Source organism: Schistosoma haematobium, chromosome 6, assembly GCF_000699445.3.
Source record: "Schistosoma haematobium chromosome 6, whole genome shotgun sequence".
Classification (NCBI taxonomy): Eukaryota; Metazoa; Platyhelminthes; class Trematoda; order Strigeidida; family Schistosomatidae; genus Schistosoma; species Schistosoma haematobium.
Window position 1 is genome coordinate 16,214,526 of NC_067201.1, and position 13,078 is coordinate 16,227,603.

Here is a 13,078-nt window from a genome sequence, read left to right on the forward strand (position 1 = left end):
CGTTATTGTCTGGTATAATAGTGGGGTGAGAAAGTTCTAAAGTAATGACTCAAGCAAAGCATGATACACTAAATCATGAAGTTATTCAGTGGTTGGTAAAATTGTTGAACCTTTTTTTTCATTCATTCTCAATACAAGTAAATTCCAATCCATAACTTATGGTTTTGTAAAATTTTAATGCTCTTTTAACTAGGTATGTTACTGTTCTTGTGGAATTAGCTAGCATTGATGGTATTCGAAATGGTGAATTATTAGCTGCTCAACTTATGGATGTTTCCATCCGCGTACCGACTGTTCGAACTTTCTGTGTTGAACAAATGGCTATATTACTGGATATTAGTCAGTCGTTAACAAGCGGAGGTAAACAAAATGCTATTCAAGAAACACTTCGTGCAGCAGCATGGATATGTGGCGAATATGCGGAGTAAGATTTGAAGTTAATTTCATGTATTCTGTATTGTTACAGATTTAATTATATCGACTTACTTTATATGTATTTTAATGCTGCATCATAGCAACAAATATTAATTAGGAATAATTGTATTCTTTAACACTAGCTTCTTTGGCTTGAACATCATGTGTTAAAAATGTCATCTCAACCGCTTCTGTCTCGTGTATTATTTTCCGACACTGGAGGTAGGAGGAGAAAGCTAAGAACTGGTCAGTTTACGACACAACTTGGCGATATGCAAGAAAACGGTGTAAAATTGGTGTCTGTTTGTCCATCCTGACTCCCTGGTTGGGGCTTGATACATTATAAAGACGTAGCTCGGAATAGAAGTCACTGATGATTCTACTGTGGTTTCCTCTTAAATTCACTCTGTTAATTGAAAGAAATCACCCTTAGTCGTACTTTTAACTGAACTGTATTTTCCATTATGTACTATTCGTGTTTATGTACTTTGTTTTCGACTGCACTCCACCTTTCCTTTATTTCTTCACAACGTTATCTATTTGTGGTTCATATCATTTTTGGTGCTTAATGTAACTGGAAATCAAATACACAAACCTGGTAAATGAATTATTATTCTGCTACTTATTATTAAAAGGTAACATTAATTTCTGTGAATCGTTTATTGCCAGGTTTCTCATGCAAGAATCATATAATAACTATGAACCTTGTTCAGTGGTATAGTTAACAGTATTTATGTCATTATTCGAAATTTTAGCTTGTTTCCTATCGTTTCTTTTTATTGAACTTTCCATTTTTTGTCGTAGACCGGTAGCTTACAATCATGTATGTATACAACCTTTCGAATATTTATTGATATATTTTAGTTTTATCAACCTGGGGTGGTTTTTAAACCTTCATATTTAAAAAGTATGGTCTTGGTCTATTTTCTGAGTTGTGTTTTCCTCATATTCACTTCCTTATTCGTTGACAGTAATATGTACGTTACTACATGGTATGCATTTCTTTTGACTGAACACTGATTCACTCTAGTTCTTCAATTTATATTGAAGATATTCAGTTTCACTATTCAATTATGGGCTTTTTCTGCCGCCTTGTTGAAGAAAACAACTATTTTAACATTCCAATCAAATACTGCACACTTGAGATTTACCAAAGTGTAATATATTCATGTAGTTCAGCATTTCCTATAAATAATATATACATCGAAACACTGAATGACTGATTAACAAATACCATACGATTTCTTCAATATGGGAAATGAAATTATAATCAATCCAGTGCTTACTTCTTTTGACATTTTCCAAGTTAGCAGGAAAAATACCACGAAAAAAACACTGGTTACTAATGAGTAAAACATGATTCAGAATTCTACAAATGTTACAAGCAAAAAACAATGAACGTTTGATCTGTTAGTGAATAGGTGTAAAGTCTCTTCTTGGAATTAATAGTCGGTTAAATCTTTTCTCTTGAATAAATTAGTAACGTATATGCAGCATTGTATTCGCCAATCATGTGATTATCAACCTAGTACTATGAAAGCTGAACTATCATAATTCATTCTTTTATCATCCAATGATGACATATTCTTATCTAATCTTGTGTAAGTCTATTAGGCTTCAGATAAGAAAGATTTCACACTTAGTTTGTCTACATGTAAATAGTGGCTGTTACCTATTCACATAGCAACTATTCATAAACAGCTTATCGATAGTGGCTTGTACCTCAAAATTATTATTAAATAAATATGACATAACTTCCTTGGTAATTAATATTGCTATCCTAAGTATTATCGTTCTTTATACTGTAATCTTTCTCTGTCTCATTTTGTTATGTGTATTTTAGTAGTCTAAACAATCCAGAACAAACATTGAATTCACTTGTTTCAATTGCCCTTGAACTACCCGGTCTATCTAGTTCAATTCAAGCCGTTCTTATATTCAATGCTTTTAAAATATACAGTGTTATCATTAAAAGTATGACTTGTAAAGCTATTCAAAGCTTACCTTCGACGTTTACAAATAAAAAGTATCAAGAAAACGGTGAACATTTAATTGATATGAGTGACAACGAACATCATAATAATACTGAAACTGTAGATGATCAAGTTACAAGTTTAAAGACTCTACAAAATTTAATTATTCATCTGATAGAGTTGACAAATTTTCTTATGGATAAATTTATCCAGTATGTTCATTCATCTGATTTAGAAGTTCAAGAACGTGTAAGTTATTTAATCCTATATACATATGTTGCTAATAAATGAAAGAAAATTCATAACTTGGTATTAAAACTATCATATGTGCCTGGTCCTACGTTGTAGATGACTGACTGATTATACTATATGTTCATAGCCTCATATGATCGATTTAATTTCATTAACTAGCGTATTAAAATTCGCTCATAAGACTAATTTCAAAGAGTGTAAATACCTGGTTAGGTTAATCATATTTTTATTTGTTTTCAATCATACAGTACTATACAAACGCTTTTTTTCATCAAATTCATTCCTCAATGTTAATTCTATCTTCTTCCTTGTTATTTTTCTCTTATTTCAAATAACTTTAAGGCTGTATCGATTCACCAAGTATTGAGTTTAGTGTCGAAGCGTTTTACAAAAATCCAATCCTTTTTATCCAGTTCATCAACTTTACAACAAAATAATAATCCGTCAACATTAATTTTGGACAGTGATTTTTCTTCACCTTCACTATCCAATCATCAATCATTGGATAATTTACCTGATCAGTTTCATAATTCTCAACTCACCAGTTCTTCTATTAATATTACTAATGTCAGTAACAATATAGGTGACAACAGGGTCGACACACAACTTCATTTACGAAGTAATTCAATTCAAATGGATACTATGCCTTCAATTACCTCCATAGTATCACCAACTGTGATTCTCAATTTAATTCAATCAATTATAAATGAACTAAGTGCTTTGTTCACCGGTGAAATCATCCCTGTAGCACCAAAAGCTCAGAAAAAAGTTCCTATTCCCGAAGGGTTAGATTTAGACGCTTGGATTAATCCACCAGTACCAGTTCGTAAACAACCGTGGACGAATGCACTAGATTTTATTGGGGTTAGTTACTCTCAATTGTTCATTTTAAAAGTTTTCGTTAGAATTATCATACAAAAGTATTTTCATTTGATTCATTTATGTTTAATATATCCTTGAACAGGCATTTCAGCTTAACTGTTAAGTATTTTTTCACTTTTGACAATCTTGTGTCCTCTCATTGTGATCTAACCCCAGCTACTTTGGCTTTATTCTTATATATCTATGTGGAGGATGCTGCAGTAATTACCGGAGCCGACGATTTTTGACTTTACTGTACAATATGTTTAATTTTCTTTCACTCCTAATTTACCCTATACACTTATCTAACCCTTTTCGTTCTCTTTTTAAAGAAATCTATAAATGACACTGATGATCATCGTTCTATTCATTGGAACAATGAATTGGTCAATAATGAATGTGATATATTCTTCGGTTTACAAGATAGTAAATCTCAAACTGTTCAACTAACAGCTGAACAGTTGGAGGAGGTAAATGATTATGGTTTATTTTTAATTTTTTTAGTTTTAAATTATTTCAAGAGATTATTTACAAAATAGTTCTTAATAAAAGTTTTGTAGTGTCTGTTGGACACCTGTTAGCTTAATGGATAACGCTTTTGAGCTTAAAACGAAAGGTACCGACTTCGAGTCTCAAGATGGAACATCAATGTTAAAGTGCTAATGAGTCCAAAGTAGGAAAAACTGAGCGTTCTGGACTTTATTGCTAGCCATAAACCAAACATACCAAATGAAAAAGAATATTTTAAAAATTTCTGTAAGATTGTCGACAGTCCGTTTTGTGACTCACTAGTCATTCAAATGGTAGAACTGCCCTCTTAGTGTTGCATGATTTTACTAATATGATTCGCACTGTATAACTGAATTCTGAAATCGTTATACTAAGTAATTAACAAACTAACCCATCTTATTACACTGGTATTTATGAGCTTCAAACATTGATTATATGTGCGTGACATAGTGTAGTACAGCAACTACTGTTTGAAATTAGTACTCATTCCATATTACTTGTGTATAATATGATTACATTTAGTTAAGGATTGATATGATAAGAAGCAAATTAATCAGTTCTGTATCCTATAATTGTATGTGTTTTGAATCAAATTAAATCTTGTTAGTTTCTTTTAATAATACTGTGCTTTTGTATATCACTTAACCAGCTATATTGTCTTTTGCTATCAACAGCTGATTTTAAAGATTACGTCAATAGTTTAGATCTTGTGAGCAGTCGTTAGTTGACCACTTTACAGCATTGTACATCGGCTATCGACTGACTTTCTGTTTATCATTTTGATAGCCAAATCATGTTCATAACAAAGATAGATGGTGACAAGTAGTAGAGTCTGAGATGCACGTTTCATCCTGTTTGGGGTTCGTTAGCTGGATGTTCCTACATCCTGGAGACTGATCAATTGCAGTCCTCATCATCAGTGGGAAGATTCAAACAACCATTGTAAATTAGTCATGATCATATCAGTTTTAAAACCATACTCTGCATCAAAATAACTTGTTTATTTGTATGCATTTAAAAGCATTTACAGATACACTACTATAATCCTGTTTTAGTCGGCTGATATATTTTGAAATTAGTTCAGTTAACTAGCGAACCGATATAAACTATTACAGCTTGGTTCAACCCTAATGACTAGACGACAAATTTGGTTTCCATCTATCTAAAGGGTTATAGTTATAGTACGAAATTCACAGATTATACGCAGAAAACTATCTATTTTTGTTTGGCTTGATTATTTATCTTAAATTGATTTTTAGTTAATATCCTATTGTTTTGGGAATGGATTGTGTTTGTCATATGTTTACTTTTAAAACATACAACAAAGTTGCTGTCACTAATTTGTGAAACCACCAACGCCTAGTGAACTTTCACCAACATAATGCATTAGTTTAGAACGTGTGCATAATATTTCAATCATGATGGTCTGTTGTCATCGTAAATATTCTCATCTTACAATGAAGGTAAAAGAATCTATTGTTAAGATGTTCAAATAATCTTCTATGGCCTTATTTAAATAACAATTAAGCGTGTGACATATACTCATAAGTAGTAGTTGTTAAAATAACAGTTTTTTTTCTAGTAATTGGGATTATTTGTACAACTGTCAATAAGATTAATTGTATTAAATTGCCCATTTTGTTTTATTGATAAATATCCATTCAGATGCGTTCAAAACGGTTGCAAAATCAACAAAACAATCCTAATTACTTAAAACCGGTAAATCCTAAAAAGAATAATTTAGAGAACTCCTTAAATGAACAACAAAATGATGTTAACTTAATCAAAAATGGTGTTGAACAGTTAAGTCTAAATGTAACTGATTCTAACAAACAATATTGTCAAACACAAAGTAGTGGTAAGCAATTTATTCAATCTTTTAACTTTCCTTAATTTTTTACCCTATTATTGTCTAACTAAAGTTGGTAACCTGGTCAGTTAAGCTCTAAGCCCGTTATTTGAACAATAAAGTTATGGTGATTGTTTGTTCGAACACTCTCGGTCCATCTACTTAGGTTTGAGGAATTTCCAGTGAAGTATTTTCAACCTTATCATATAATTGCTATTACTAGTACATGAACCAAAAACTCAATACTGAACTGTTCTAAGTTTGTGTCAGATTAATATAAAGGAGTCTTAGTATAATATCGGCAAAATTACTACTCATTTTAATTGGTAAAGCATTGGTCAGAGTTTGGAGCATTCAAACAGTAGATTATGTGTCTAAACTTTTATCTACCTTGCTTTTGACAGTTGACTAGTAAAGCTCTAGGCTCCTTATACTTAAACTGTACAGATCCGTACTTAATAAACTATTTACCTAACTACATTTTACTTCATCTATTTTATTAGCCTATGTACTATGGAAAGTCTTTTTAGTGTTAAGTATTTACTGGCTTATTACCAATTAATGTGTGTGTATATCCCCAGAGTTCATTCGTTACTTTGTATAACCTAGTAAATATGATACATATTTTTTAGCATATTGTAGTACCAAATACTTACTTACTTACTTACACCTGTTACTCCTCGTGAAGGAGCATAGGTCGCTCACCAGCATTCTCCATCCAACCCTGTCCTGGGCAATCCTTTCCAGCTCCTTCCAGTTGTAATTCATCCTTTTCATATCTGCTTCTATTATCCGACGTAATGTGTTCTTTGGCCTTCCTCTTTTCCGCTTCCCTTCAGGATTCCAAGTTAGAGCTTGCCTCGTGATGCAGTTTGACGATTTGCGTAATGTATGTCCTATCCATTTCCATCGTCTTTTCCTAATTTCCTCTTCAGCTGGAAGTTGGTTTGTTCTCTCCCACAGAAGGCTATTGCTGATGGTATCCGGCCAATGGATATTGAGTATCTTGCGTAGACAGCTATTTATAAATACTTGTACTTTCTTGATTGTGGTTGTTGTAGTTCTCCAAGTTTCAGCTCCATACAGTAGAATTGCCTTGACGTTCGTATTGAAGATTCTCACTTTGATATTGGTTGAAAGTTGTTTTGAGTTCCATATGTTCTTCAATTGTAGGAATGCGGCCCTTGCTTTGCCAATCCTCGCCTTTACGTCTGCATCTGAACCTCCATGTCTATCGACGATGCTTCCCAGATATATGAAGGATTCTACATCTTCCAGAGTTTCGCCATCAAGGGTGATTGGATTGCTGTTCTCCGCTTTGAATTTGAGGACCTTGGTTTTCCCTTTGTGTATGCTGAGGCCTACTGATGCAGAGACTGCTGCTACATTGGCTGTCTTTATCTGAATCTGTTCACGTGTACGTGATAGGAGGGCTAGGTCATCTGCGAAGTCCAGATCGTCTAATTGGTTCTGAGCTGTCCATTGTATTCCGTGTTTTCCTTCAGATGTCGAGGTCTTCATAATCCAGTCGACCACCAGAAGAAAGAGGACGGGAGAGAGTAAACAGCCTTGTCTGACTCCGGTCCTTACTTGGAATGCATCTGTCAGCTGTCCTCCATGCACTACTTTGCACTGTAGTCCGTCGTATGAGTTCCGGATAATATTGACAATCTTCTCAGGAACTCCGTAGTGTCGAAGAAGTTTCCATAATGTCCTCCTATCTACACTGTCGAATGCCTTTTCATAATCAATGAAGTTGATGTATAGTGACGAGTTCCACTCAACTGATTGTTCGACGATGATCCGTAGTGTTGCAATTTGGTCTGTGCACGACCGATCCTTTCGGAATCCAGCTTGTTGATCTCGAAGTTGGGCATCTACTGCATCCTTCATCCGGTTCAGCAACACCCTGTTGAAGACTTTCCCTGGTATTGACAGTAGTGTAATGCCTCTGTAGTTTTCACATTTGCTCAGATCTCCTTTCTTTGGAATCTTGATGAGGTGTCCTTCTTTCCAGTCCATTGGCACTTGTTCCTCCTCCCAAATCTTTTTGAATAGAGGGTAAAGCATGCTTGTGGTTACTTCGACGTCTGATTTCAGTGCTTCAGCTGGTATGTTGTCGGGTCCTGCTGCTTTCCCGTTCTTGATTTGTCTGACGGCCATTCTAATTTCTTCCGTCGTTGGTGGGTTGACATCTATAGGAAGATCTGTGTGTGCTGCTTCGATGTTCGGTGGATTCATTGGAGCCGGCCTATTCAGGAGTTCCTCGAAGTATTCTACCCATCTGTTTCGCTGTTGTTGAATTTCAGTGATTGGCTTGCCTTCTTTGTCTTTGACCGGCCTCTCTGGTTTACTGTATTTCCCTGATAGTTTCTTCGTTGTATCGTAGAGCTGTTTCATATTTCCTTCTCTAGCAGCTTTTTCTGCCGTCGTTGCTAATTCTTCCACGTATTTCTTCCTGTCGGCTCTAATGCTCCTCTTCACTTGCTTGTTTGCTTCTATGTATTCAGCTTGTGCTTGGACTTTCTCTGCTCGTGTTCGGCTGTTGTTAATTGCTGTCTTCTTGTTCTTCCTTTCTTTGATCTTGTCCAGTGTTTCTATAGAGATCCATTCCTTATGATGGTGTTTCTTTAGGCCCAGAACCTCTTGACACGTTGAAGTCAATGTTTCTTTGATGCCTTTCCAGTTGTCCTCCATGGTAGTTTCTTCTTCCTTCAGTAGATCTTGAAAGGCTTGGAATCTGTTGTTGAGAGCTATCTTGAATTCATTGAGTTTGTCAGTATCTCAAAGGAAGGCTGTATTGAACCTTTGTATTGCTGTTTGTCCACTTGTCCAGTTCTTTTTTAGCTTCAGTTTTAAATTGGCTACAACTAGGTGGTGATCTGAAGCTACGTCAGCTCCTCTCCTGGTTCTCACATCTTCCATTGTCCTTCGGAATTTTTTTGATGCAAATATGGTCTATCTGGTTCTCTGTAGTGTGGTCCGGTGAGATCCATGTAGCCTTGTGTATACGTTTGTGTGGAAATATTGTGCCTCCTATGACTAATTTGTTGAATGCACACGAATTTGCAAATCTTTCTCCATTTTCGTTCCTCTCTCCCAGTCCATGTCGTCCCATAATATCTTCATATCCAGTGTTGTCTATTCCGACCTTGGCATTTAGATCTCCCATCAGAATGGTGAGGTCCTTTCTTGAGCATTTCTCTATGATTGACTGCAGCCGCTCGTAGAATTGATCTTTAATGTCGTCGTTGCTATCATTGGTGGGTGCATAACATTGGATAATATTCATTAAGATCCCCTCCTTCTTTGTTTTGAATGATGCTTTGATGATTCTGGATCCGTGGGATTCCCATCCTACAAGTGCATTTCGTGCTACTTTGGACAGCATTAGAGCAACTCCCTGTGTGTGTGGAGCATTTTCCTCTTCGTGACCGGAGTATAGCAGCATCTCTCCCGTAGCTAGCCTTTTCTGTCCAGCTTGGGTCCAGTGGGTTTCGCTGATTCCCAGTACTGCCAAGTTGTATCTCCTCATTTCCGTTGCTATTTGGCTGGTCTTCCCGGTTTCCCACATTGTTCTAACGTTCCATGTACCTATAAAAATTTTTGCTCTGGTTGTTAGAAGGGGCATCGGCCTCGTGGCTTCCGAAGGAATTCGGCTTTCACCATGAAGCGTCATAATTCTTCTAAATGAAGACCTTCTAACTCTCAGGGCAGAGTTAAAATGGTTTGAATTATTTTTTTCTGGTAAGCGTTTTTTTAGCGAGTTAGTTTTCTACGGGATGGGGACGCTAACCCCATGCCCAACCTTCCTCCTTTACCCGGGCTTGGGACCGGCAGTAACTCTAGAAGAGCTACAGGCGGAGTTGTAGTACCAAATATCTGTAATATATTTTCAACATTACTCAATCGCCTGAAGTAGCATACTTAAAATTTATAAAAAAACTATTAGTCCTAATCCGAATTTTAGCGTTTTGCATTCCAAACATTGTTTTGTAGTACATATATCCATTATACTATATTGCGGGATATCACATAAATTCTTGTAAATCAACAAAATAAAATACGAATAAAAAGGAAGCGAAATATATATCGATGCTAATTGATTAAAAAATCTTGAAGTGGTATGTTGTGAACATTTGAAAATCAAATATTGAAAGGAAGGTGCGTAATAATCGGCTAGTGAAAAGTGGTAAGGTAAAATAATTGTCCACTTGATAACCAAATCAGTGTGCATGTATCAATTTACTTGCTCATGTGAAGCAGGTTATATTGGCCTCACGAAGCGAGTTCTTTCGAAACGCATCTCCAAACATTACCCTATTTGGCTCTTTAAAGGATTACAGAAGTCATTCAGAAGCTCTATCTTGGGGCATCTAGTCGATTCCGGCCACTCTGCTTTACCTGAAGCCTCCTTTAGAATTATACTGTCAGAAAAGTTGGCTCAATAGGAATGCAAATGAAAAACTTATGTACAGCAGAGGCTATTGCTATCCACGAGTTTAAGCCCAACCTTTGAGTACAAAAACATTATGTTCAGTTTCTTATTCTTTCATGGCCCTAACCTCCCTTTCTATCTTCCATAATCTGTCGTTTTTATTTGTTTTTATTTACTTTGTCATGCCTACTCCTTTCCAATTGTTTTCACAACCATAAACTAACAACTATTACAACTTAACAATTCTCTTCTTGATAACTATCAATTGAACAATTTTTTACTAGACAATTATTACATGATTTCCTCTCAATATTTGATTTTAAATTCTTCACGACATACTGCTTCAAGCTTTTTTAATTAATTAGTACCTTTCTATCTTACTACCTTGGGCAGCATCATTGATAAACATGGTAGATCTGATGCAGATGTGAAAGCGCGGATCGGTAAAGCAAGAGCAGTATATTTACAACTGAAGAACATCTGGAACTCAAAACAACTGTCAACCAACACTAAGTTCAGGATTTTCAATACAAATGTCAAGACAGTTCTACTGTATGAGGCGGAAACCTGGAGAACTACAAAAGCCATCATCCAGAAAATACAGGTGTTTATTAACAATTGTCTACGCAAAATACTTCAGATCCATTGGCCGGACACTATTAGCAACAACGTACTGTGGGAGAGAACAAACCAGATCCCAGTGGAGGAAGAAATCAGGAAGAAGCGCTGGAAGTGGATAGGACACACATTGAGGAAAGCACCCAACTGCGTCACAAGACAAGCCCTCACATGGAATCCTCAAGGCCAAAGAAGGAGAGGAAGACCAAAGAACACATTACGCCGGGAAATGGAGATAGATATGAGAAAAATGAACAAGAATTGGATGGAACTAGAAAAGAAGGCCCAGGATAGAGTGGGTTGGAGAATGCTGGTCGGCGGCCTATGATCCATTAGGAGTAACAGGTGTAAGTAAGTATCTTACTACAGAACACTTTTAGAAAACAAAATTAACTATAAATACGACTGTACAGCTTAAGTAAATGAAATCGTCGACGAGTAAATTTTCGTCTCTGAATCGCCTTTTTGTAATGACACAATGGGTCTGTTTCGTTATATCTCGGTGCTATGAATAACTAGATTTAAGTAATTGTATCATCTAAGGCGGCTAGTCATTAATATCTACTTTGTGTAGCAATTTAGTGCTTTTTGCTGTGTAACTACTGCATGAACTTGTATGCTCCTGATTTGTTTGTTTTCACTTATTTATCATTGTTTGTGAATTCCATTTATTTATATTTAAATATAGCGCGTAAATTGGCTACATCCGATCAGTTCGCTGCTGAAATGCGTAAAAAGTTTCAAACTGCTGCGTCTGATGTAGAACGAAAATTAAGGTCAGTTTGCCGTTTTCTGTTTGTTTACTTTTCTAATCTTTTTCTTTAATAATCACAGACATTTGTTCATATAGTCATTTTATGTTAAATAATCCAAATGACACGATGTTCGTCTAATAACCGAAAAGTGAGAGTAATATGTACCAGTACACTTGGTTTTAGCTTATCACTGTGAAACGTGGCCTTTGAAAATAGTGTTCGATTATCGGTGTCTTCCAAGCATTCCTCACGTGTGCTAAGGCTTATGAGTGGCCAGTTTTTGGATTAGACTCAGGGTACTGGCCAAAAACGTCATTGACTTTTGATCTAAACCATGTTGACAAGTGTATATTACATAGTTGTAGTTCGTACGTACGTACGAAGTTCTACGTTGTTACTGACTGACTGAGTTTTAGTTCTCTCAGTCATCATAACCAATGACTGGAGACGTCGGTGACATTTTAAATCGACCGCAATGGGGCAGATGTGTTCACCTGTTGTCCCTTAATTTTTGAGTTATCAGCACTGATCGAACTCTAACTAAGTTACAGTGCATCTACTAACCTAAATGACTCGACACTGTGATTCACTTCCTTCCATACTAACTATCTGGTGATAATCAACATGAAACATTGAATTTGATCTAGAATTTAAAAAGGTAGAAAGTTAGCATATTATATATTCAACATGATTTGAGTATATTAAGCATATATTGCACGTCTGTTCAATTTATAGTTACTGTTTCACTAGCAAACTTAGTGTATCTTCTCTTAGACAATTCATTTTTCAATTTCGCATATCAGCAGTTTCCTGGTATGATATTTCTTCTCTTTGATACTAGGCTATTTACCTCACTCCATCTATTTCTATTTGAATAGTCGGTTGGTGTCATTAAATCTCGGAGAAAAAGGTGTATATAATTCTGTTTTTAGTAAATGGATACTTCGTCAAAGTCATTGATATTAGTCCGTGAACAATCAGCTTTAGATTTATTCAAAACAAATTAGCAGTCATATAAAAAAGTTTAAAGCCGTTGCTAATGCTAATTTCTAAGATGATTTAAAATCTTAGCATGTGAAGTCGCTGCATGGTATTCAGTCAATCAGTCATTATCAACGTAGAGCCTGAGACAAATGTATAGTAGCCCAAATTGTCATATCACGTTAACGTAACGAGATGAAATGAATAAGATGAATAATTATAATGGTAATCACAACAAAAACGTTCAGACATCCGGGATTCTGTTTGAAAAGAAGAAATGGAAAGGTATATGTTGAGGAATACTCGAGCTCAAGATTTAAATAGATATAGAGTGAATGCTTCTGTCCCACAGACCGATTCTGAGTCATGTCATCCAAAGCTTCCAACCACTGGTTGAACGCATCCCCTAGGCTCTAATCAGATAATC

The 13,078-nt window shown here is 35.6% G+C and overlaps 1 protein-coding gene across 2 annotated transcripts in view; it reads left to right on the plus strand.

Annotated features, from left to right (window-relative positions):
• Nucleotides 1-13,078, plus strand: part of AP3D1_1 (AP-3 complex subunit delta-1) — a 33,863-nt gene that overhangs the window by 10,906 nt on the left and 9,879 nt on the right. For both annotated transcript variants that reach the window (XM_051216964.1, XM_051216965.1), the window contains exons 12-17: nt 194-424; nt 2,258-2,636; nt 2,982-3,503; nt 3,833-3,970; nt 5,676-5,868; nt 11,604-11,691. In XM_051216964.1, coding sequence (XP_051065597.1) covers nt 194-424; nt 2,258-2,636; nt 2,982-3,503; nt 3,833-3,970; nt 5,676-5,868; nt 11,604-11,691 — 1,551 coding nt within the window. The remainder of the gene's footprint in view (nt 1-193; nt 425-2,257; nt 2,637-2,981; nt 3,504-3,832; nt 3,971-5,675; nt 5,869-11,603; nt 11,692-13,078) is intronic.